Raw genomic sequence first — 26,324 nt, 5'->3', positions numbered from 1 at the left:
AGGTTGCTGTTGACACATCCCACTGTAGTTATTATGGTCAAATTTGTCTCCACTTTTGTGGATTGGGGTGATCAGTCCTTGATCCAGATATTGGGGAAGATGCCAGAGCTAAGGATGATGCTAAAAAGTCAATTGAGAGTTTGTGGTCTGTATATTTTATAATTTCATTGAAGATACCATCAACTCCACAGGCCTTATTGGGTTGGAGGGTTTGTATTTTGTCCTGTAGTTCATTCAATGTAATTGGAGAATCCAGTGGGTTCTGGTAGTTTTTAATAGTTCAATCTAAGATTTGTATTTGATCATGCATGTTTTTGCTGTTTGTTCTTTGTTATAGTGCCAAAAAGATTGGAGAAGTGGTTTACCTACTGTATATATCTCCGTTTTGGATAAATAACTCTTCGTGTTTGTCACGACTTCCACCAAAGGTGGCTCCTCTCCCTGTTCGGGCGGCGCTCGGCGGTCGTCGTTGCCGGTCTACTAGCTGCCACCGATCCCTTTTCTTTTTCGTTTGGTTTTGTCTGTCTTGTTGTTCACCTGTGTCTAGTTTAGGTTAATCAGTGGGGTAGTTAATCTCGCCCTACCCTCTAGGTTTTGTGCAGGATTGTTTGTGTATCTGTCGTTGGTTTGGGTTGCGTTTTGTTTGTTCTGTTGAACAGGTGTTTTCACGGGACTGTTTTCCACACGTGAGTTTAGTCAGAGGAGTGGTTTCCACACGTTAGTTTAGTCAGAGGACTGTTTTCCACACGTTAGTTTAGTCAGAGGAGTGGTTTCCACACGTGAGTTTAGTCAGAGGACTGTTTTCCACACGTTAGTTTAGTCAGAGGAGTGGTTTCCACACATGAGTTTAGTCAGAGGACTGTTTTCCACACGTGAGTTTAGTCAGAGGAGTGGTTTCCACACGTTAGTTTAGTCAGAGGAGTGGTTTCCACACATGAGTTTAGTCAGAGGAGTGGTTTCCACACGTTAGTTTAGTCAGAGGAGTGGTTTCCACACGTTAGTTTAGTCAGAGGAGTGGTTTCCACACATGAGTTTAGTCAGAGGAGTGGTTTCCACACGTTAGTTTAGTCAGAGGAGTGGTTTCCACACGTTAGTTTAGTCAGAGGAGTGGTTTCCACACGTTAGTTTAGTCAGAGGAGTGGTTTCCACACGTTAGTTTAGTCAGAGGAGTGGTTTCCACACGTTAGTTTAGTCAGAGGAGTGGTTTCCTCCGTGTTCGACTAGACTGCGTTCCTGTTTATTAGTGGCTGCTGTTGTGGTCCTGTTGTGGTCCTGTTGTGGTCCTGTTGTGGTCCTGTTGTGGTCCTGTTGTGGTCCTGTTGTGGTCCTGTTGTGGTCCTGTTGTGGTCCTGCTGTGGTCCTGTTGTGGTCCTGTTGTGGTCCTGTTGTGGTCCTGTTGTGGTCCTGTTGTGGTCCTGTGCCTGTTCTTTTGATGGACTTGTAAATAAACGCCCTTCTTGCAATTCTTACTCCCCTGCGCCTGACTCCACACCCACCTGACTCCACACCCACCTGACTCCACACCCACCTGACTCCACACCCACCTGACTCCACACCCGCCTGACTCCACACCCACCTGACTCCACACCCGCCTGACTCCACACCCGCCTGACTCTACACCCACCTGACTCCACACCCGCCTGACTCCACACCCGCCTGACTCTACACCCACCTGACTCCACACCCACCTGACTCCACAACCCACCTGACTCCACACCCGCCTGACTCCACACCCGCCTGACTCTACACCCACCTGACTCCACAACCCACCTGACTCCACACCCGCCTGACTCCACACCCGCCTGACTCTACACCCACCTGACTCCACACCCACCTGACTCCACAACCCACCTGACTCCACACCCACCTGACTCTACACCCACCTGACTCCACACCCACCTGACTCCACAACCCACCTGACTCCACACCCACCTGACTCTACACCCACCTGACTCCACACCCACCTGACTCCACAACCCACCTGACTCCACACCCGCCTGACTCCACACCCGCCTGACTCTACACCCACCTGACTCCACACCCACCTGACTCCACAACCCACCTGACTCCACACCCACCTGACTCTACACCCACCTGACTCCACACCCACCTGACTCCACACCCACCTCTCCTTGGGAGAATCTGACAGTGTTGTTGTTTGTTTAGTGTTTTCCAATTTTTCCCAGAAGTGGTTCGATTCTATGGATTCTTCAATTACATTAAGCTGATTTCTGACGTGCTGTTCCTTCTTTTTCCATAGTATTATTCTGTATTGTTTTAGTGATTCACCATAGTGACAGGGTAGACTCAGGTTTTCTGGGTCTCTATGTTTTTGGTTGGTTAGGTTTCTCAATTTCTTTCTTTCTTAGGTTTTTTTCATTCTTCATCAAACCATTTGTCTTTGTTGTTAATTTTCGTCGGTTTTCTGTTTGATATTTTTTAGATTTGATAGGGAAGCTGAGAGGTCAAATATACTGTTTAGGTTTTCTACTGCCAAGTTTACACCTTCACTATTACAGTGGAACATTTTCTCCAGGAAGTTGTCTGAAAGGGATTGAATTTGTTGTTGCCTAATTGGTTTTTGGCAGGTTTCCACACTACATTCCTTCCATCTATAGCATTTCTTAATATTATTCAGTTCCTTTGGCTTTGATGCCTTATGATTGAGTACTGCTCTGTATAAGTAGACTGTGATTTCCTGTGATCTGATAGAGGTGTCAGTGGGCTGACTGTGAACGCTCTGAGAGACTCTGGGTTGAGGTCAGTGATAAAGTAGTCTACAGTACTACTGCCAAGAGATGAGCTATATGTCTTTCTCTGTCTCTTTCTCTTTCTCTGTCTTTCTCTCTCTGTCTCTCTCTTTCTCTCTCTCTCTATTTCTCTCTGTCTCTCTCTCTCTCTCTCTCTCTGTTGTTCTCTCTCTCTCTTCTCTCTCTCTCTGTCTCTCTTTCTCTCTCCCTCTCTCTAGCTCTGTCTCGCTCTCTCTCTCTCGCTCTCTTTCGCTCTCTCTCTTCCTCTCCCTCTCTCTCTCTCTAGTTCTCTCTCTTTCTCTCTGTCTCTCTTTCTCTCTCTGTCTCTCTCTATCTCTCTCTCTCATCTGTCCGACGCTCATCCTCTTTCCACCTTATTTCCTGTCACATCGCTTTCTCTTTCCGTCTTTCCATCCACCACTTTTTCCTTGTCTGAGTCAGATTTACTTGTTCACCTGCAGGTGGGCTGGTAACTATGGCAAACTGAAACTGTTCATCAGAGCAGAAGGAAATAGCAGGTACCACACAGACACAGTTTCTCAGCTCTGGTCATGTCTCAAGCCCTCTATTTCTATAATAGATAGGCTACTCTCCCTCTCTCTATTTCTATAATAGATAGGCTACTCTCCCACTCTCTATTTCTATAATAGATAGGCTACTCTCCCACTCTCTATTTCTATAAAAGATAGGCTACTCTCCCACTCTCTATTTCTATAATAGATAGGCTACTCTCCCACTCTCTATTTCTATAATAGACACTCTCCCACCCTCTGTTTCTATAACTGCCATCCCTCCCTATTTCTAGAATGGGGATGTGAAAGGCGATGGCGTGAAAAATATATTCTATTGAGATATCCAGTAAATCTATAATTACACTGAGATGCTTGCTAGCGTCACAGAGATAGAGAGAGAGAGACGTAATGGTGTGCATGGGTTAGGCCCATTAATGTGACTCGGAGGTAATAGGAGGCATAGAACTTATTATTAAATATGCTTTCACACTAGGGATAGAAAACACAAGAACACACATTCAAATGCACTCAGACACGCTCATACCATAGTCATAGAGACATAGCCTAGACCTAGACATTAGATAAACACACACACATGCACGGTACACAGAAGCATGCACGGTACACAGATGCATGCACGATACACAAAAGCATGCACGGTACACAGATGCATGCACGGTACACAGATTTATGCATGATACACAGATGCATCAATGATACACAGATCCATGTACGATACACAGATGTATGCACGATACACAGATGCATGCACGGCACACAGATGCATGCACGATACGCAGATGCATGCACGATACACAGATGTATGCATGATACACAGGTGTATGCACGATACACAGATGCATGCACGATACACAGATGCATGCACGATACACAGATGCATGCACGGTACACAGATGTATGCATGATAGACAGATGCATGCACGATACACAGATGCATGCACGGTACACAGATGCATGCACGATAGACAGATGCATGCACGATAGACAGATGCATGCACGATACACAGATGTAAGCACGATACACAGATGCATGCATGATACAGATACAGGCCTACAGCTAAGTCAAGATCTAAATCTAAGTCAGATATCTTCTGTGAAATCTACAATACGTGGCCATTTCTTCACGGCTAATCTTTTCTCCTCTCTTCTTTCCTTCTCTCTGGAGTGAAATATGGAACAGAATCTGTCGGGCTGCCAAAAAGTGGCTGCATTACAGTAACAGGTCAGTGTGTTGGCCTGCCAGACAGACTGCAAATATCGCTCTCCCCTCGCTCTCTCTCCCCTCCATCTCTCTCCCCTCTCTCTCTCTCTCTCTCTCTCTCTCTCTCTCTCTCTCTCTCTCTCTCTCTCTCTCCCCTTCCCCTCTCTCTCTCTCTCTCTCTCTCTCTCTCTCTCTCTCTCTCTCTCTCTCTCTCTCCCACCTCTCTTCCTGCTGTCTCTCTCTCTCTCTCTCTCTCTCTCTCTCTCTCTCTCTCTCTCTCTCTCTCTCTCTCTCTCTCTCTCTCTCTCTCTCTCTCTCTCTCTCTCTCTCTCTCTCGCTCGCTCGCTCTCACCCACCTCTCTTCCTGCTGATGTAGGTCTTCCCTCTGTTCCTCCAGATGAGTGTTGGACTGTTGGAGTTTTTCTTTCAGGACTCTCCATCTCTCCTCACTCCTTTTTTCTATCTCCTCATTTAGGAATCTCCTCTCTTCAAACCTCTTTTCATGTTCTTCTCTCAGGACTTTCTCTTTCTCCGTGGACCCTCTCTGGATCTCTTCTCTCAGAGTCCTCTCCCGCTCCTCTCTGCCCAGTTCCAGCAGCTCTCTCTGGGCTCTCTCTCTCTCTGTGGCCCCTCTCTGGTTCTGGAGCTCTGTCTCCACCTGGGCCAACCTGTCCTGGAGGAGCTGGAACTCGTGGAGGATGAGATAACTCACACCGCAGTACTGACACACAGTCTCCGACCTCTCCATCTGAAAACAACGGACAGAAAGTACATCAGTCTCTCAGCCAATCGATCCAATAATGTAATCCTAACTAATGTGATTGTAACCACCACCAACTGTAACTCTACCCTTGCCTCTAACCTTAACCCTCAAATAGCTTACCAACAATTACAATTCTTGTGATGATATAAACCCCTTATAAGGGATGCATATTTCTGTCCATTTTGCTGCCAACTAATTAACCCTCATTAAGCGGTCAACAACCGGTTACATTTTTTTCAAACAGTAAAATGACCTGACCAACAAAAAAATACTATCAGAGCTATAGAAGGTATATAATGACGAGATGCTTATGTTTCCACCCTAAAGAATTGGAGTCGTCCCAAGGCGGGAAAGCAGGAGACAAGCTTAGGCCAGAAAATAAACCCATTGGACTTATTTTGGATAGATTTTGGCGAGAATGAAACCTCTTGCTTGGCCTCTTCCTCTCTGATACTATGCGTGCATACAAGGCCTGGATATTGTTCATTAAGAGCTTAATGGGAAACATGTAATAATAGCACACCTATTGTCTTCCAGTCAAAATGCTATAGTCTACTATTGAACATGAAACTCCTGTAACGAAGCAGATAATAACATGTCATTTTCAAACATTTACCCAAAATGCAATTCGCGTAAAACACAGTTGGAAACTGCACACCTAATGCGAGCGGTTCCATATGTAACAGAGATGAACATCTGGGTTAGAAACTTAGAAAGAGGGGGAACCTAATAGCAACTACTATGATGGGTTGCTAATATGACTAGGATTGTGACTTTGGCTTCTGGACATCAAAATAAAGTTCATATGAAAACCAATAGAACAGGAGAGAAATACTGGTTAATGGCATCAGTAAGTCTTTATAAAATAATTGCCTCCATATTTTTATGGATGGATTTTCTCAAGGCTACATTGAAACAAGGAAGACATGCCTCATTATTTGAACTAAAGTAAAACGTTCAGGTTTCAAACCATTATAGTGCCTCAAGCCCACATTGCAAAGTGGTGGGTGACGTGCTCATAGTAGGCAGGCTATAGAGTACCACAGTATGAGTCATAATACCCCATATAACCTAGAAGTCAAACAGGGAAATGGTTCCAATCATTTTTCCACCATTCATTTTTTCCCATTGGGGATTTTAGAAACACTTAAAATAAGGGCTGTGTTTCGTGTAGGCTTACCCTGGCGTGACGTTTTGATAAACGTGTGAAAATCTCTCTCAGACAAGGTGACTTATCAATATATATTCGCTTGTATCTATCCCCCAAACATGAAATGCTAATTAGCTGCTAATGGGACTATCATAAAGAACTACAAATACCATGATGATCTGGACCAGACTGCCGAATTGAGGCAAAGGTAAGAATCTCTGTATTAACTATCTAATGTTAGCTAAATGTAGCAATGAATACATTTATTTAAATGGACAATTCTGTGAACTGTCTTGTGCAAGTTTTAAATTGACACAATACCTGTTAACAAAGGTATCAGCTAGAGATGACGAGCAGGAGCTTGCAAGGATTTGTAGATTTGTAATTAGCATTTTAAATAGAGCAGTATATATTGATAAAAGTCAACTTGTCCGAGAGAGACTTACACGTTTATCAAAACGTCACGCCTACACGAAACACAGCTGTTATTTTAAGTGATTCTAAAATCCCAGATGGGAAAAATGAATGGTGGAAAAACAATTGGAACCATTTCCCTGTTTGACCGCTAGGTTTTATGACACCTCCATTGTGGGGCTCTGTAGCCTATGCATCCAAATGGCGTATGGGAGGTGTGCTTTACGAATTGAGATTGAGAAATAACAATAGCTCTTTTTAAATCGTGGCCACCAACCTTTTTAACACACGATTGCATTTAGAATTGTTACTTGATGCGCAATGACTGGGCTGACCAATGACTGGGCTGACCAATGACTGGGCTGACCAATGACTGGGCTGACCAATGATTGGGCTGACCAATGACTGGGCTGACCAATGACTGGGCTGACCAATGACTGGGCTGACCAATGACTGGGCTGACCAATGACTGGGCTGAACAATGACTGGGCTGACCAATGACTGGGCTGACCAATGACTGGGCTGAACAATGACTGGGCTGACCAATGACTGGGCTTACCAATGACTGGGCTGACCAATGACTGGGCTGACCAATGACTGGGCTGACCAATGACTGGGCTGACAAATGATTGGGCTGACCAATGATTGGGCTGACCAATGACTGGGCTGACCAATGACTGGGCTGACCAATGATTGGGCTGACCAATGACTGGGCTGAACAATGACTGGGCTGACCAATGACTGGGCTGACCAATGACTGGGCTTACAAAAGCAGGCTTCAATCCAGTAACCTACAGGCTTTTTGAGGAGCTATTCTGGTCCTGTCTGACAGGTGGTAGACTATTCCTCTCCTCTAACTAGTCTCTGTATCCTGTCTGACAGGTGATATTCCTCTCCTCTAACTAGTCTCTGTATCCTGTCTGACAGGTGGTAGACTATTCCTCTCCTCTAACTAGTCTCTGTATCCTGTCTGACAGGTGATATTCATCTCCTCTAACTAGTCTCTGTATCCTGTCTGACAGGTGGTAGACTATTCCTCTCCTCTAACTAGTCTCTGTATCCTGTCTGACAGGTGGTAGACTATTCCTCTCCTCTAACTAGTCTCTGTATCCTGTCTGACAGGTGATATTCATCTCCTCTAACTAGTCTCTGTATCCTGTCTGACAGGTGATATTCATCTCCTCTAACTAGTCTCTGTATCCTGTCTGACAGGTGATATTCATCTCCTCTAACTAGTCTCTGTATCCTGTCTGACAGGTGATATTCATCTCCTCTAACTAGTCTCTGTATCCTGTCTGACAGGTGATATTCATCTCCTCTAACTAGTCTCTGTATCCTGTCTGACAGGTGATATTCATCTCCTCTAACTAGTCTCTGTATCCTGTCTGACAGGTGATATTCATCTCCTCTAACTAGTCTCTGTATCCTGTCTGACAGGTGATAAATAAGATGCATGACGACTAACGAAAATACACAAGCGCCAATTTAATTCCACACAATTATGCAAATGAACCAGTCTCACCACCTCCCACTCTCACCTCCACCCACCAGTCAATCTCACCAGCTCTCACTCTCACTCACACCCACCAGTCAATCTCACCACCTCCCACTCTCACCTCCACCCACCAGTCAATCTCACCAGCTCTCACTCTCACTCACACCCACCAGTCAATCTCACCAGCTCCTACTCTCACTCACACCCACCAGTCAATCTCACCAGCTCTCACTCTCACCTCCACCCACCAGTCAATCTCACCAGCTCTCACTCTCACTCACACCCACCAGTCAATCTCACCAGCTCTCACTCTCACTCACACCCACCAGTCAATTTCACCAGCTCTCACTCTCACTCACACCCACCAGTCAATCTCACCAGCTCTCACTCTCACTCACACCCACCAGTCAATCTCACCAGCTCTCACTCTCACTCACACCCACCAGTCAATCTCACCAGCTCTCACTCTCCCCTCCACCCACCAGTCAATCTCACCAGCTCTCACTCTCACTCACACCCACCAGTCAATCTCACCAGCTCTCACTCTCACTCACACCCACCAGTCAATCTCACCAGCTCTCACTCTCACTCACACCCACCAGTCAATCTCACCAGCTCTCACTCTCACCTCCACCCACCAGTCAATCTCACCAGCTCTCACTCTCACTCACACCCACCAGTCAATCTCACCAGCTCTCACTCTCACTCACAACCACCAGTCAATCTCACCAGCTCTCACTCTCACTCACACCCACCAGTCAATCTCACCAGCTCTCACTCTCACTCACACCCACCAGTCAATCTCACCAGCTCTCACTCTCACTCACACCCACCAGTCAATCTCACCAGCTCCCACTCCCACTCTCACCCACCAGTCAAACTCACCAGCTCTCACTCTCACTCACACCCACCAGTCAATCTCACCAGCTCCCACTCCCACTCTCACCCACCAGTCAATCACACCACCTCCCACTCCCACTCTCACCCACCAGTCAATCTCACCAGCTCTCACTCTCACTCACACCCACCAGTCAATCTCACCAGCTCCCACTCCCACTCTCACCCACCAGTCAATCACACCACCTCCCACTCCCACTCTCACCCACCAGTCAATCTCACCAGCTCTCACTCTCACTCACACACACCCACCAGTCAATCTCACCAGCTCTCACTCTCACTCACCAGTCAATCTCACCAGCTCTCACTCTCACTCACACCCACCAGTCAATCTCACCAGCTCTCACTCTCACTCACCAGTCAATCTCACCAGCTCTCACTCTCACTCACCAGTCAATTTCACCAGCTCCCACTCTCACCCTAGTGAACACAGAGGGCTGGTGATGACAACATAGAGGGAGAGAAAGAGAGGGAACAAGAGAAAAGGAATGAGAGGTGGGACAATGAGAGAGAAGAGAGGATACGTGAGGAGGGGACATCATTGTGTGTCTACCAGAGTAGGCCTACATTCTATTTTCTTTCCATTTGATGTTTGACAAGTGGCTGACGTGTGAGCTCACCTACTGTAGCTATCCTGGTGACGTGTGAGCTCACCCACTGTAGCTATCCTGGTGACGTGTGAGCTCGCCTACTGTAGCTATCCTGGTGACGTGTGAGCTCACCTACTGTAGCTATCCTGGTGACGTGTGAGCTCGCCTACTGTAGCTATCCTGGTGACGTGTGAGCTCACCTACTGTAGCTATCCTGGTGACGTGTGAGCTCACCTACTGTAGCTATCCTGGTGACGTGTGAGCTCACCTACTGTAGCTATCCTGGTGACGTGTGAGCTCACCTACTGTAGCTATCCTGGTGACGTGTGAGCTCGCCTACTGTAGCTATCCTGGTGACGTGTGAGCTCACCTACTGTAGCTATCCTGGTGACGTGTGAGCTCGCCTACTGTAGCTATCCTGGTGACGTGTGAGCTCACCTACTGTAGCTATCCTGGTGACGTGTGAGCTCACCTACTGTAGCTATCCTGGTGACGTGTGAGCTCACCTACTGTAGCTATCCTGGTGACGTGTGAGCTCGCCTACTGTAGCTATCCTGGTGACGTGTGAGCTCACCTACTGTAGCTATCCTGGTGACGTGTGAGCTCACCTACTGTAGCTATCCTGGTGACGTGTGAGCTCACCTACTGTAGCTATCCTGGTGACGTGTGAGCTCACCTACTGTAGCTATCCTGGTGACGTGTGAGCTCACCTACTGTAGCTATCCTGGTGACGTGTGCTTTTAAAAATAGTTTTATCTTAGAAACAGGCCCCGCTGCTGTGCCTGTGACCGTTGGTTATTATGGTTGTCATTTCTCACCGCTTCAGGGGATCCGTCTGGATTACATCACAACCCAGAGGCTTCCCAGTGATAACGTGACAGAGGATGTTCTGGTGACAATCGGACAGTTCACGTGTCTTTGAGGCACAGGTTTGTAAACAAGGTGAAGCAAGCCAAGAAATGTGTCTGTCAGCCGTAACACACACCGTAGCCGAACGAATGGCGAACGACCGGCAGACGAACGGCAGACTGTCGTGTGTTTTCGTCTTAAGTCTATACTCTGATAACGCACGGACAGGGGTCAAATTATACAAATATACAGTACCAGTCAAAAGTTTGGACACACCTACTCATTCAAGGGTTTTTCTTTATTTTTACTATTTTCTACATTGTAGAATAATAGCGAAGACATCAAAACTATGAAATAACACACATCCACAAACAAATCTAAATATATTTTAGATTTTATATTCTTCAAAGTAGCCACCATTTTGCCTTGACGACAGCTTTGCACACTCTCTTGTCATTCTCTGGCTACTGAATATCTGCCTTTCTATTGATCACCCTCTCCCAGTGCTTCTTCACTCTCTGTCAGTCTTCATTTATGCCAAGTCCCTGTCTAGATGAATGGTTTATCTGTGTCATATCTACCTTCATCTGCCGTCTGTGTCTGTGTCTGTGTCTGTGTCTGTGGCTGTGTGTGTGTGTGTGTGTGTGTGTGTGTGTGTGTGTGTGTGTGTGTGTGTGTGTGTGTGTGTGTGTGTGTGTGTGTGTGTGTGTGTGGCTGTGTGTGTGTGTGTGTGTGTGTGTGTGTGTGTGTGTGTGTGTGTGTGTGTGTGTGTGTGTGTGTGTGTGTGTGTGTGTGTGTGTGTGTGTGTGTGTGTGTGTGTGTGTGTGTGTGTGCACGTAGGGCTGTTGTGGTGACCTTATTACCGCCACACCGGCAGTTATGAGTCATGACCACAGTAACATTCTATGTGATCGTTGACGGTAATCTCTCATTCACTCTGGACATGTGTTAGTAGAACCCAACTACTAATGGCCTGGTACTCAGGGCTCTATTGTCCCTCCATCTGGTTGTAATGGTCTGGTACTCAGGACTCTATTGTCCCTCCACCAGGTCCTAATGGCCTGGTACTCAAGGCTCTATTGTCCATCCATCAGGTCCTAATGGCCTGGTGCTCAGGGCTCTATTGTCCCTCCATCAGGTCCTAATTGCCTAGTACTCAGGGCTCTATTGTCCCTCCATCAGGTGCTAATGGCCTGGTACTCAGGGCTCTATTGTCCCTTCATCGGGTTGCTAATGGCCTGCTACTCAGGACTCTATTGTCCCTCCATCAGGTCCTAATGGCCTGGTACTCAGGGCTCTATTGTCCCTCCATAATGGTCTGGTACTCAGGGCTCTATTGTCCCTCCATCAGATCATAATGGTTTGGTACTCAGGGCTCTATTGTCCCTCTAACCACTCTGACATCAATGCAAATACAATGGAAAATCACATCAAACACTTATCATCAAACCTGTATGTGCTTTTAAATCTAACCTCACTGTGATGATTGATGTGAAGAGAGAAGTTCAACAACAGGTTGAAACTGAGTGGAAAACATGAGCGTTGTGGATGTTGCTTCAAAGCCTAACAACAACAAAACGGACAGCGCTTTCTAAGGTGAGGATTCATTCAAAACACCATATGCATATTAGTGCTTAGTACACATAGGCTTATACATGAGCCCAAGCCTGAAAAAAAACCTGAATAAAAATTATGAACCGGAGGGAAAGTTGCCTCCATTTTCTATTCAAGTGCATACGGATGACATGTATTTTTCTCTTGTCCCTGTTCCTGACCACTTGATAATGGGTCATTCTAAATCAAAACAAATTTGACATATTATACTGAAACTAAAATATACATGCAATATGCAACAATTTAAAAGATTTTATTGAGTTACAGATCATATAAGGAAATCAGTCAATTGAATTAAATTCATTAGATCCTAATCTATGGATTTCACATGACTGGGCAGGGTTGCAGCCAGGGGTGGGCCTTGGAGGGCATAGGCCCACTCACTGGGGAGCCAGGCCCACTCACTGGGGAGCCAGGCCCAGCCTAATCAGAATGAGTTTTTTCCCACAAAAGGGCTTTATTACAGACATAAATTCTCCTCAACAACTCTGGCATGGTGTTGTGTGACTAGACTGCACCAGTGGCCTTTTATTGTCCCCAGCACAAGGTGCACCTATGTAATGATTGTTCTGTTTAATCAGCTTCTTAATATGCCACAGCTGTCAGATGCATGTATTACTTTAACAAAGGAGAAATTCTCACTAACAGGGATGTAAACATATTTGTATCACAACATTTGAGAGAAATAAACTTTTTGTGCGTATGGAACATTTCTGAGATTTTTTATTTTAGCTCATGAAACATGGGACCAACACTTTACATGTTGTGTTAATATTTTTGTTCAGTGTAGTAAAGACAAGATTACATTGCAAATAGTCTGATGGGTGAAAATATGATCACTTGATGAGAGAACAGCTGTGCAGCCTGAGATAACAGGCTGACAAAATGTCACGACCGTCACAGCCCTAGGTCTGCGTGTGTTGTGATGTGTGGATGAGTGAGTTATTTTTATTTTTATTTCGTGCAAAATGTCCACATGCTTCCTGGAGGCTCAGAGAGAGAGAGAGGATTGTGGAGTGCAGACAGGATCAGCAGGGTGTGTATGTCTGTGAAAGCCAGTCTATGTGTGTCTTCATGTGGGTGAGCCTGTCTATGTCTGTGTGTTTGCTTGTGTGTGAGGGGGCAGGCAGGGGGGGGGGGGGTTCAGCCAGGCCATGGTTGAGACACGGTCCAGGCCTCAGGTCAGACCAGGCTTCTATATCGCTCTCTTGTTTTCTTCCACAATCACTCAGGCACATACCCCACCCCGACACACACTCAAACTCATACACACCGCGCTTACACCCAATAAAGATACGAAGACAGACAGCACTCTAAGCACATTATCACACACACACACACACGTACACACACACACACACACACACACACACACACACACACACACACACACACACACACACACACACACACACACACACACACACACACACACACACACACACACACACACACACATATACATTTTTTTACATTTACATTTTAGTCATTTAGCAGACGCTCTTATCCAGAGCGACTTACAGTAGAGTGCATACATTTTATTACATTTTTACATACTGAGACAAGGATATCCCTACCGGCCAAACCCTCCCTAACCCGGACGACGCTATGCCAATTGTGCGTCGCCCCATGGACCTCCCGGTTGCGGCCGGCTGCGACAGAGCCTGGGCGCGAACCCAGCCCAGCCTGGGCGCGAACCCAGAGACTCTGGTGGCGCAGCTAGCACTGCGATGCAGTGCCCTAGACCACTGCGCCACCCGGGAGGCCACATAAACACACACACACACACACACACACACACACACACACACACACACACACACACACACACACACACACACACACACACACACACACACACACACACACACACACACACACACACACACACACACACACACACACACACACATTGAGGCCCTGGGGGTGGTGTGTTCGTTGTTCTCGTGATAGAGCTGGTTCCTGCAGAAAGACCCCTTGCCCTTGGCACTGACACATTCGCTTAGCGCTCAAACTACAAGCTAACCCCTTCAACTCCCCCTCCCCACACACACCCTTGATTCCCCCTCCCCCAGAACTGACACAAGGAGAGAGGAGGAATTAAATCATAAAGAAAAGAGGAGATAGAAAGACGGAAAGAACAGGCTTGGTGGTTCATTTGCTAATGCCGGCAGCCAATGAGAGTGAGTTCTGCTCAAGCTGTTCTTCCTAGACAGCAAAAGGATTCTGATGTTACCTCTATTCTTCTCTCTCTCTCTCTCTCCCTCTAGTCTTCTCTCTCTCTCTCTCTCTCTCTCTCTCTCTCTCTCTCTCTCTCTCTCTCTCTCTCTCTCTCTCTCTCTCTCTCTCTCTCTCTCTAGTCTTCTCTCTCTCTCTCTCTCTCTCTCTCTCTCTCTCTCTCTCTCTCTCTCTCTCTCTCTCTCTCTCTCTCTCTCTCTCTCTCTCTCTCTCTCTCTCTCTCTCTCTCTCTCTCTCTCTCTCTCTCTCTCTCTCTCTCTCTCTCTCTCTCTCTCTCTCTGTCTCCCTTCATTTTTTATTTATTTAACCTTTATTTAACGAGGCAAGTCAGTTAAGAACAAATTCTTATTTACAATGACGGCCTACCCCAACCAAACCCTAAACCGGACGACGCTGGGCCAATTGTGCGCTGCCCTATGGGACTCCCAATCACAGCCAGTTGTGATACAGCCTGGTAGGAGAGGTAGTCACACTGGATTCATTTCAGGCCTGTGACCGTTGTTATTATGGTTGTCATTAAAGACAACAGAAGCATGAATCATAACTGATGACTGAATGATTCTCCCGCTATGCCCTCTGACGAAACATCAAACAGGCAAAGCATCAATACAGAACTAAGATCGAATCGTACTACACCGGGCTAAAAACCTCAATGCTTGCTTCGAAGCAAGTAACACTGAAACATGCATGAGAGCATCAGCTGTTCCAGACGACTGTGTGATCACGCTCTCTGTAGCCGATGTGAGCAAGACCTTTAAACAGGTCAACATACACAAGGATGCGGGGCCAGATGGATTACAAGGACTTGAACTATGAGCATGTGCTGACCAACTGGCAGGTGTCTTCACTGACATGTTCAACCTCTCCCTGTCTGAGTCTGTAATACCAACATGTTTCAAGCAGACCACCATAGTCCCTGTGCCCAAGAACACTAAGGTAACCTGCCTAAATGACTACCAACCTGTAGCACTCACGTATGTAGCCATGAAGTGCTTTGAAAAGCTGGTCATGGCTCACATCAACACCATTATCCCAGAAATCTTAAACCCACTTCAATTTGCATACCGCCCCAACAGATCCACAGATGATGCAATCTCTATTGCACTCCACACTGTCCTTTCCCACCTGGACAAAAGGAACACTTATGTGAGAATGCTATTCATTGACTACAGCTCAGCGTTCAACACCATAGTACCCTCAAAGCTCATCACTAAGCTAAGGACCCTGGGACTAAACACCTCCCTCTGCAACTGGATCCTGGACTTTCTGAAGGGCCGCCCCCAGGTGGTAAGTGTAGGTAACAACACATCCGCCATGCTGATCCTCAACACAGGGACCACATCAGGGGTTCTTGCTCAATCCCCTCCTGTACTCCCTGTTCACTCATGACTGCACGGCCAGGCACGACTCCATCATCATCATTAAGTTTGCCGGGCTGATCACCGACAACGACGAGACAGCCTATAGGGAGGAGGTCAGAGACCTGGCCGGGTGGTGCCAGAGTAACAACCTCTCCCTCAACGTGATCAAGACAAAGGAAATGATTGTGGACTACAGGAAAAGGAGGACCGAGCACGCCCCCATTCTCAGCGACGGAGCTGTAGTGGAGCAGGTTGAGAGCTTCAAGTTCCTCGGCGTTCACATCACCAACAAACTAACATTGTCCAAGCACACCAAGACAGTCGTGAAGAGGGCACGATAAAATCTCTAAAAGATTTGGGGCATGAGTCCTCAGATCCTCAAAAGGTTCTACAGCTGCACCATCGAGAGCATCCTGACGGGTTGCATCACTGCCTGGTATGACAACTGGTCGGCCTCCGCCTGCAAGGCACTACAGAGGGTAGAGCGTATGGCCTAGTACATCACTGGGGCCAAGCTTCCTGCCATCCAGGACCTCTATACCAGGCGGTGTCAGAGGAAGGCAGTAAAAATTGTCAAAGACTCCAGCCACCCTAGTCATAGACTGTTCTCTTTGCTACCGCATGGCAAGCGGTAGAGAAGCGCCAAGTGTTGGTTCAAGAGGCTTCTAAACAGCTTCTACCCCCAAGCCATAAGTCTCCTGACTATTTGCATTGCCCCCCTGTTTTACGCTGTTGCTACTCTCTGTTATTATCTTTGCATAGTCACTTTAATAACTACCTACATGTACATATTACCTCAATTACATTGACACTGGTGCCCCAGCACATTAACTCTGTACCGGTACCCCTTCACATTAACTCTGTACCGGTGCCCCAGCACATTAACTCTGTACCGGTACCCCTTCACATTGACTCTGTACCGGTACCCCTTCACATTAACTCTGTACCGGTACCCCTTCACATTGACTCTGTACCGGTACCCCTTCACATTAACTCTGTACCGGTACCCCTTCACATTAACTCTGTACCGGTGCCCCAGCACATTAACTCTGTACCGGTACCCCTTCACATTGACTCTGTACCGGTACCCCTTCACATTAACTCTGTACCGGTGCCCCAGCACATTAACTCTGTACCGGTACCCCTTCACATTGACTCTGTACCGGTACCCCTTCACATTGACTCTGTACCGGTACCCCTTCACATTAACTCTGTACCGGTACCCCTGTATATAGCCTCCACATTGACTCTGTACCGGTACCCCTGTATATAGCCTCCACATTGACTCTGTACCGGTACCCCCTGTATATAGCCTCCACATTAACTCTGTACCGGTACCCCTGTATATAGCCTCCACATTGACTCTGTACCGGTACCCCTGTATATAGCCTCCACATTAACTCTGTACCGGTACCCCCTGTATATAGCCTCCACATTGACTCTGTACCGGTACCCCTGTATATAGCCTCCACATTGACTCTGTACCGGTACCCCCTGTATATAGCCTCCACATTGACTCTGTACCGGTACCCCCTGTATATAGCTCCGCTATTGTTATTTTACTGCTGCTCTTTAATTATATGTTACTTTTATTTCTTATTTTTTGTGTATTTTTTCTAAAAACTGCATTGTTGGTTAAGGGCTTGTAAGTATGCATTTCACTGTAAGGTCTACTACACCTGTTGTATTCGGTGCATGTGACAAATAACATTTGATTTGATTTGATACAGTAGATTATATCGTTATGGTGAAGAGGGCAGCCTAAATGCTGTTTACAGCGACAGAAACAGGCTTCAATTACAGTAAGATGGTTTCTGCATGTTACTCTGCTGCTTTGGCCACTGAGAACCCAGAGTACAATACCTGTTACACCTAGCCTAGCAGGAGTGTTGGAGCTCCCCTCTACTACAATACCTGTTACACCTAGCCTAGCAGGAGTGTTGGAGCTCCCCTCTACTACAATACGTGTTACACCTAGCCTAGCAGGAGTGTTGGAGCACCCCTCTACTACAATACCTGTTACACCTAGCCTAGCAGGAGAGTTGGAGATCCCCTCTACTACAATACCTGTTACACCTAGCCTAGCAGGAGTGTTGGAGCTCCCCTCTACTACAATACGTTACACCTAGTCTAGCAGGAGTGTTGGAGCTCCCCTCTACTACAATACCTGTTACACCTAGCCTAGCAGGAGTGTTGGAGCTCCCCTCTACTACAATACGTGTTACACCTAGCCTAGCAGGAGTGTTGGAGCTCCCCTCTACTACAATACCTGTTACACCTAGCCTAGCAGGAGTGTTGGAGCTCCCCTCTACTACAATACCTGTTACACCTAGCCTAGCAGGAGTGTTGGAGCTCCCCTCTACTACAATACGTGTTACACCTAGTCTAGCAGGAGAGTTGGAGATCCCCTCTACTACAATACCTGTTACACCTAGCCTAGCAGGAGTGTTGGAGCTCCCCTCTACTACAATACCTGTTACACCTAGCCTAGCAGGAGTGTTGGAGCTCCCCTCTACTACAATACCTGTTACACCTAGCCTAGCAGGAGTGTTGGAGCTCCCCTCTACTACAATACCTGTTACACCTAGCCTAGCAGGAGTGTTGGAGCTCCCCTCTACTACAATACGTGTTACACCTAGCCTAGCAGGAGTGTTGGAGCACCCCTCTACTACAATACCTGTTACACCTAGCCTAGCAGGAGAGTTGGAGATCCCCTCTACTACAATACCTGTTACACCTAGCCTAGCAGGAGTGTTGGAGCTCCCCTCTACTACAATACGTGTTACACCTAGTCGAGCAGGAGAGTTGGAGATCCCCTCTACTACAATACCTGTTACACCTAGCCTAGCAGGAGTGTTGGAGCTCCCCTCTACTACAATACGTGTTACACCTAGCCTAGCAGGAGTGTTGGAGCACCCCTCTACTACAATACCTGTTACACCTAGCCTAGCAGGAGTGTTGGAGCTCCCCTCTACTACAATACCTGTTACACCTATCCTAGCAGGAGTGTTGGAGCTCCCCTCTACTACAATACCTGTTACACCTAGCCTAGCAGGAGTGTTGGAGCTCCCCTCTACTACAATACCTGTTACACCTAGCCTAGCAGGAGTGTTGGAGCTCCCCTCTACTACAATACCTGTTACACCTAGCCTAGCAGGAGTGTTGGAGCTCCCCTCTACAACAATACCTGTTACACCTAGCCTAGCAGGAGTGTTGGAGCTCCCCTCTACTACAATACCTGTTACACCTAGCCTAGCAGGAGTGTTGGAGATCCCCTCTACTACAATACCTGTTACACCTAGCCTAGCAGGAGTGTTGGAGCTCCCCTCTACTACAATACGTGTTACACCTAGCCTAGCAGGAGTGTTGGAGCTCCCCTCTACTACAATACGTTACACCTAGTCTAGCAGGAGAGTTGGAGCACCCCTCTACTACAATACCTGTTACACCTAGCCTAGCAGGAGTGTTGGAGCTCCCCTCTACTACAATACCTGTTACACCTATCCTAGCAGGAGTGTTGGAGCTCCCCTCTACTACAATACCTGTTACACCTAGCCTAGCAGGAGTGTTGGAGCTCCCCTCTACTACAATACCTGTTACACCTAGCCTAGCAGGAGTGTTGGAGCTCCCCTCTACTACAATACCTGTTACACCTAGCCTAGCAGGAGTGTTGGAGCTCCCCTCTACAACAATACCTGTTACACCTAGCCTAGCAGGAGTGTTGGAGCTCCCCTCTACTACAATACCTGTTACACCTAGCCTAGCAGGAGTGTTGGAGCACCCCTCTACTACAATACCTGTTACACCTAGCCTAGCAGGAGTGTTGGAGCTCCCCTCTACTACAATACCTGTTACACCTAGCCTAGCAGGAGTGTTGGAGCTCCCCTCTACTACAATACCTGTTACACCTAGTCTAGCAGGAGTGTTGGAGCTCCCCTCTACAACAATACCTGTTACACCTAGCCTAGCAGGAGTGTTGGAGCTCCCCTCTACTACAATACCTGTTACACCTAGCCTAGCAGGAGTGTTGGAGCTCCCCTCTACTACAATACCTGTTACACCTAGCCTAGCAGGAGTGTTGGAGCTCCCCTCTACTACAATACCTGTTACACCTAGCCTAGCAGGAGTGTTGGAGCTCCCCTCTACTACAATACCTGTTACACCTAGCCTAGCAGGAGTGTTGGAGCTCCCCTCTACTACAATACCTGTTACACCTAGCCTAGCAGGAGTGTTGGAGCACCCCTCTACTACAATACCTGTTACACCTAGCCTAGCAGGAGTGTTGGAGCTCCCCTCTACTACAATACCTGTTACACCTAGCCTAGCAGGAGTGTTGGAGCTCCCCTCTACTACAATACGTTACACCTAGTCTAGCAGGAGAGTTGGAGCTCCCCTCTACTACAATACCTGTTACACCTAGTATAGCAGGAGTGTTGGAGCTCCCCTCTACTACAATACGTTACACCTAGCCTAGCAGGAGTGTTGGAGCTCCCCTCTAGTACAATACCTGTTACACCTAGCCTAGCAGGAGTGTTGGAGCTCCCCTCTACTACAATACGTGTTACACCTAGCCTAGCAGGAGTGTTGGAGCACCCCTCTACTACAATACCTGTCTCTCTCTCTCACACACACACACACACACACACACACACACACACACACACACACACACACACACACACACACACACACACACACACACACACCTATAACTCAAATCAAATCAAATGACTCCACACATCCCTTGCCAACTGACCCCCCACCCCCCTTCACGAACAGTCTTCCTCTCTGTTGCACCCAAGCAACCCTTTCTCTGTTCAAACCCACCCTACCCTATCTTCCCAACCTTAACCCTTTTCAAGCCTATCCTACCCTATCCTACCATACCCAACCCTCCCAACCTTAACCCTATCCTACCCTATTCAAGCCTATCCTACCATACCCAACCCTCCCAACCTTAACCCTATCCTACCCTATTCAAGCCTATCCTACCCTATTCAAACCTATCTTACCCTCTTCTATCCTAACCTATCCTACCATACCCAACCCTCTCAACCTTAACCCTATTCAAACCTATCCTACCCTGTTCAACCCTATCCTACCCTATTCAACCCTATTCTACCCTATTCAACCCTATCCTACCCTACCCAACCCTCCCAACCTTAACCTTATTCAATCCTATCCTACCCTATTCAAACCTATCCTACCCTATTCAACCCTACCCTACCCAACTCTCCCAACCGTAACACTATTCAATCCAATCCTACCCTACCCTATGCTACCCTACCCAACCCTCCCAACCTTAACCTTATTCAATCCTATCCTACCCTATTCAAACCTATCCTACCCTATTCAACCCTACCCTACCCAACTCTCCCAACCGTAACACTATTCAATCCAATCCTACCCTATTCTATGCTACCCTACCCAACCCTCCCAACCTTAACCTTATTCAACCCTATCCTACCCTATTCAAGCCTATCCTACCCTATTCAAACCTATCTTACCCTCTTCTATCCTAACCTAACCTACCCTACCATACCCAACCCTCTCAACCTTAACCCTGTTCAACCCTATCCTACCCTATGCTACCCTACCCAACCCTCCCAACCTTAACCTTATTCAATCCTATCCTACCCTATTCAAACCTATCCTACCCTATTCAACCCTACCCTACCCAACTCTCCCAACCGTAACACTATTCAATCCAATCCTACCCTATTCTATGCTACCCTACCCAACCCTCCCAACCTTAACCCTATTCAATCCTATCCTACCCTATTCAAACCTATCCTACCCTATTCAACCCTACCCTACCCAACTCTCCCAACCGTAACACTATTCAATCCAATCCTACCCTATTCTATGCTACCCTACCCAACCCTCCCAACCTTAACCTTATTCAATCCTATCCTACCCTATTCAAACCTATCCTACCCTATTCAACCCTACCCTACCCAATTCTCCCAACCGTAACACTATTCAATCCAATCCTACCCTATTCTATGCTACCCTACCCAACCCTCCCAACCTTAACCTTATTCAATCCTATCCTACCCTATTCAAACCTATCCTACCCTATTCAACCCTACCCTACCCAACTCTCCCAACCGTAACACTATTCAATCCAATCCTACCCTATTCTATGCTACCCTACCCAACCCTCCCAACCTTAACCCTATTCTATCATATCCTACCCTATCCTATTCAATCCTATCCTACTCTATTCAAGCATATCCTACCCTATTCAACCCTGTCCTACCCTATTCTGTCCTATCCTACCCTATCTAACCTTACCCTACCCTAGGGTAGAATAGGATAGGGTAGAGTAAGGTAGGGTAAGGTAGTATAGGATAGAGTGGGGTAGGATATGGTTGGGTAGGGCAGGGTAGATTAGGGGTAGGCCCTACCCTATCCCACCATACCCTGTCCTACCCAAACCACTCTCAACATATCAATAGAGTTGACCCACCCATCTCCCCACAACAGCCACCATGCCTCTCCACATCCGCACACTACCAGTTACAACCTGCCCACCCAATCCAGCCATCAAATCTCAACCATAAATACCAAATTGAACCCCTCCATCTTCACCATCCGTCCTACCTACAACTCAGTGGCGGCTGGTGGGAGGATCTATAGGAGGACAGGCTCATTGTAATGGAATAAATGGAACGGTATCAAACACATCAAACATATTCCAGCATTACAATGAGCCCATCAATGAGCCCATCCTCCTATAGCTACTCCCACCAGCCTCCATTGCTACAACTGTACATCTACCCGCCATTTACTAAAACCAAATCAAGACCCCCTGCAGCTTCCCCTAAATTCAACACATCCCAAATCGACTCCCCCCCTCTCCACATCCTCTTCTACCCCTCTACCCTTACACACACACCCGTCCCCATCTGTCCCCATCCCTGTCCCCAACTGACTGCACATATAAATCTTGTTAGAGATTCCATGATGGGGTCGCAGGCACTTAGGGGTTTTTAGCTGCCTGATGGATTACGGAGATATCCCTGAAATTGTCTTTGCGGTTTAATCAACTCATATTATTATGGGCCTGGAATTTAGAAAAACCCCACTAAAACCAAAGACCTCATCCCATCTCCCATAATGCCCTTTGTTTAGTTACAGGGGACAGTTTTAATACTCATCACTGCATCCTGTATCAAAAGGTTGGCTGGACTTCACTAAAGACCTCATCCCATCTCCCATAATGCCCTTTGTTTTGTTACAGGGGACAGTTTTAATACTCATCACTGCATCCTGTATCAAAAGGTTGGCTGGACTTCACTAAAGACCTCATCCCATCTCCCATAATGCCCTTTGTTTAGTTACAGGGGACAGTTTTAATACTCATCACTGCATCCTGTATCAAAAGGTTGGCTGGACTTCACTAAAGACCTCATCCCATCTCCCATAATGCCCTTTGTTTAGTTACAGGGGACAGTTTTAATACTCATCACTGCATCCTGTATCAAAAGGTTGGCTGGACTTCACTAAAGACCCGTACATTATTCTACATTATTCCCTATTTGTTTTACAAGGCCCTACTTCATAAACTTTCATCTTATCTAACTTTGCTGTTGAAGTATAGACACCTGAGTTGCCTAACCCGTTCATTCACAGGATTGGTTAACTCTTGAGATTCCTAAGGTCTCTCCACAGAGCTAGATGAATCTGCTTTTAGTTTTAATGCACCATATTACTGGAACAAAATGCTAAATACATTTCATGCCGTTCAGTTTAAAGTATTGATTGGGGACGTATTTGTGGAGGAATGTAACTGTTTTTCTGGGTGATTTGTGATGTTTTATTCGTGCTTCACATGACTGAGTTTTTGTATTTGAATGTGTATATACAGTATGTTTGAGTATAATGTGTATATTTATGTTCTATTATACATGGGCAAATTTGTAAAAAAATAAAATAATAAAAACTTAGATCTCAATATGTTTTCCCTGTTAAAATAAAGGTTAAAGAAACTATTCAAACTGTCTCACACAACCTGAATCATACAACCTCTTTTTAGAATCACATTTTCTCTCTTTGTATTCCTTTTTCTTTTCATCCCTTTTTCTGTCTCTCTCTTTTTATACCGCCTCTCCTCTTTCTCTCTTTCTATCCCTCTCTCTCTCGTTTTCTCTCTCTCTCTCTCTCTGTGTGCATCACAGACAACGACAGATCACGCAAGCGTTTAAGACTGGATTAAGTAGTTAACGATTTATCCTTGCTTTTTTCCTAATTTTCCTAAATGATGTCTTTGAGGCTGTGTGTGTGTGAGAGAGAGAGAGAGAGAGAGAGAGAGAGAGAGAGAGAGAGAGAGAGAGAGAGAGAGAGAGAGAGAGAGAGAGAGAGCATGCATGCATGCGTGTGTGTGTCTGAGCGAGACGGCGATTCGTGACTGCTGCTTTGTCGCCCCCCTGGTGCTCAGTGTTGCATGAAGCAACACATAGATTCCTCTCATCTGGACCCCACTGTGCCACACATCACACGAGACGAATGGAGGGAGGGACAGGGGACACTGGGGACACTGGGGACACAGCAAAGTGGAAGATGGGAAGGAGAGATGAAGTGGTGTGGTAAAATAGGGGACACAGCAAAATGGAGGAAGTGTGTGTGTGTGTGTGTGTGTGTGTGTGTGTGTGTGTGTGTGTGTGTGTGTGTGTGTGTGTGTGTGTGTGTGTGTGTGTGTGTGTGTGTGTGTGTGTGTGTGTGTGTGTGTGTGTGTGTTGGAGGGTACAAAGGGGTGAATGTGGGTTACAGTAGAGAACAGTGGAAGAGGTAGGGGCAGTCAGGGGGTGAGACGGGGGGGGGGGGGGGGGGGGCAAGGCTAGGGATCCAGGAGTGACACAACAGAGAGGGGAAGGGTGGGGGGTAAAGAGAAGGAGGGAGAGTGAGGGAGAGGGAGACCGGGTGCATGTTTGACGCCTGGCTGAGTAGCCCTGTATTCCTGCTTCTCTCACTGCCTCCTTGCCTCTTTGCGTGGGAGCAGGGAAAGGGCAGTCGCAGGGAAAGAATCACCTTTGACTGCATGTCAGCCCCCGCTCGACCGATGACCACGCATCAGATCACTCACTCACACAGAGCACAGCACAGCACGGAAACAAACAGGCAAGAGCAGACAGGGGCAGTTAGCAACTACAGACAGTAACTATCTGTCATCTGTTTGTCTGTCTGAGCAGTGACCTCAGAGAGAGAGAGAGAGAGAGAGAGAGAGAGAGAGAGAGAGAGAGAGAGAGAGAGAGAGAGAGAGAGAGAGAGAGAGAGAGAGAGCTGGTCCTGGGGCTCTGTTCACAAACACAAACAGACCCCACAGAGCCCCAGGACAGCAACACAATTAAACAAAAGGATAATTACTTGACACGTAGTAAAGAATTAACAAAAAAACTGAGCAAACTAGAATGCTATTTGGCGATAAACAGAGAGTACACAGAGGCAGAATACTTGACCACTGTGACTGACCCAAACTTAAGGAAAGCTTTGACTATTTACAGACTCAGTGAGCATAGAGTAACCTTTATATAACTAGGCAAGTCAGTTAAGTAAAAAATTCTTATTTACAATGACAGCCTACCGGGGAACAGTGGGTTAACTGCCTTGTTCAGGGGAAGACCGACAGATTTTGACCTTGTCAGCTCAGGGATTCGATCCAGCAACCTTTCGGTTACTGGCCTAACACTCTAACCACTAGGCTACCTGCCGCCTCAATAGCTTTGCCTTGCTATTGAGAAAGGCCGCCATAGGCAGACCTGGCTCTCAAGAGAAGACAGGACACACTGCCCACAAAATGAGGTGGAAACTGAGCTGCACTTCCTAACCTCCTGCCAAATGTGTGACCATATTAGAGACACATATTTCCCTCAGATAACACAGATCCACAAAGAATTTGAAACCAAACCCAATTTTGATAAACTCCCATATCTACTGGGTGAAATACCACAGTGTGCCATCACAGCAGCAAGATTTGTGACCGGGCAACTTTTTGCCCATAATATGACATTTGACATTTCCCCATGATTTGCATATTTCCAAAAAAGACCTGTAAATATACATTCAGGGCTGCCAACACCAACACTGCAAATTAAACACATGGAAGCCAAGAACAATTTAGGAGAAGTCAAGAGCTAGGCCCTTTAGAGCTAACTTCTGGCCAAAGTAATGCTAGGCCTAATGTAGAGCTTGCTCCCGTGTAGGGCTTGCTCCCGTGTAGAGCTTGCTCCCGGCCAAAGTAATGCTAGGCCTAATGTAGAGCTTGCTCCCGTGTAGGGCTTGCTCCCGGCCAAAGTAATGCTAGGCCTAACGTAAAGCTTGCTCCCGTGTAAGGCTTGCTCCCGTGTAGGGCTTGCTCCCGGCCAAAGTAATGCTAGGCCTAACGTAAAGATTGCTCCCGTGTAAGGCTTGCTCCCGTGTAGGGCTTGCTCTCGGCCAAAGTAATGCTAGGCCTAATGTAGAGCTTG

At 46.9% G+C, this 26,324-nt stretch overlaps 1 protein-coding gene across 1 annotated transcript in view; it reads left to right on the top strand.

Moving 5' to 3' along the window:
• Positions 1-14,420: 14,420 nt before the first annotated feature.
• Positions 14,421-26,324, top strand: part of LOC120018950 (metabotropic glutamate receptor 5-like) — a 159,150-nt gene continuing 147,246 nt past the window's right edge. The window contains exon 1 of the mRNA XM_038962160.1: positions 14,421-14,439. Within this exon, the coding sequence (XP_038818088.1) occupies positions 14,421-14,439 (19 nt within the window). The remainder of the gene's footprint in view (positions 14,440-26,324) is intronic.

The sequence above is a fragment of the Salvelinus namaycush genome, chromosome 23 (assembly GCF_016432855.1).
Source record: "Salvelinus namaycush isolate Seneca chromosome 23, SaNama_1.0, whole genome shotgun sequence".
NCBI lineage: Eukaryota > Metazoa > Chordata > Actinopteri > Salmoniformes > Salmonidae > Salvelinus > Salvelinus namaycush.
Note: the sequence above shows the minus strand (reverse complement) of the source record. Positions and strands in the feature narration are given on the sequence as shown.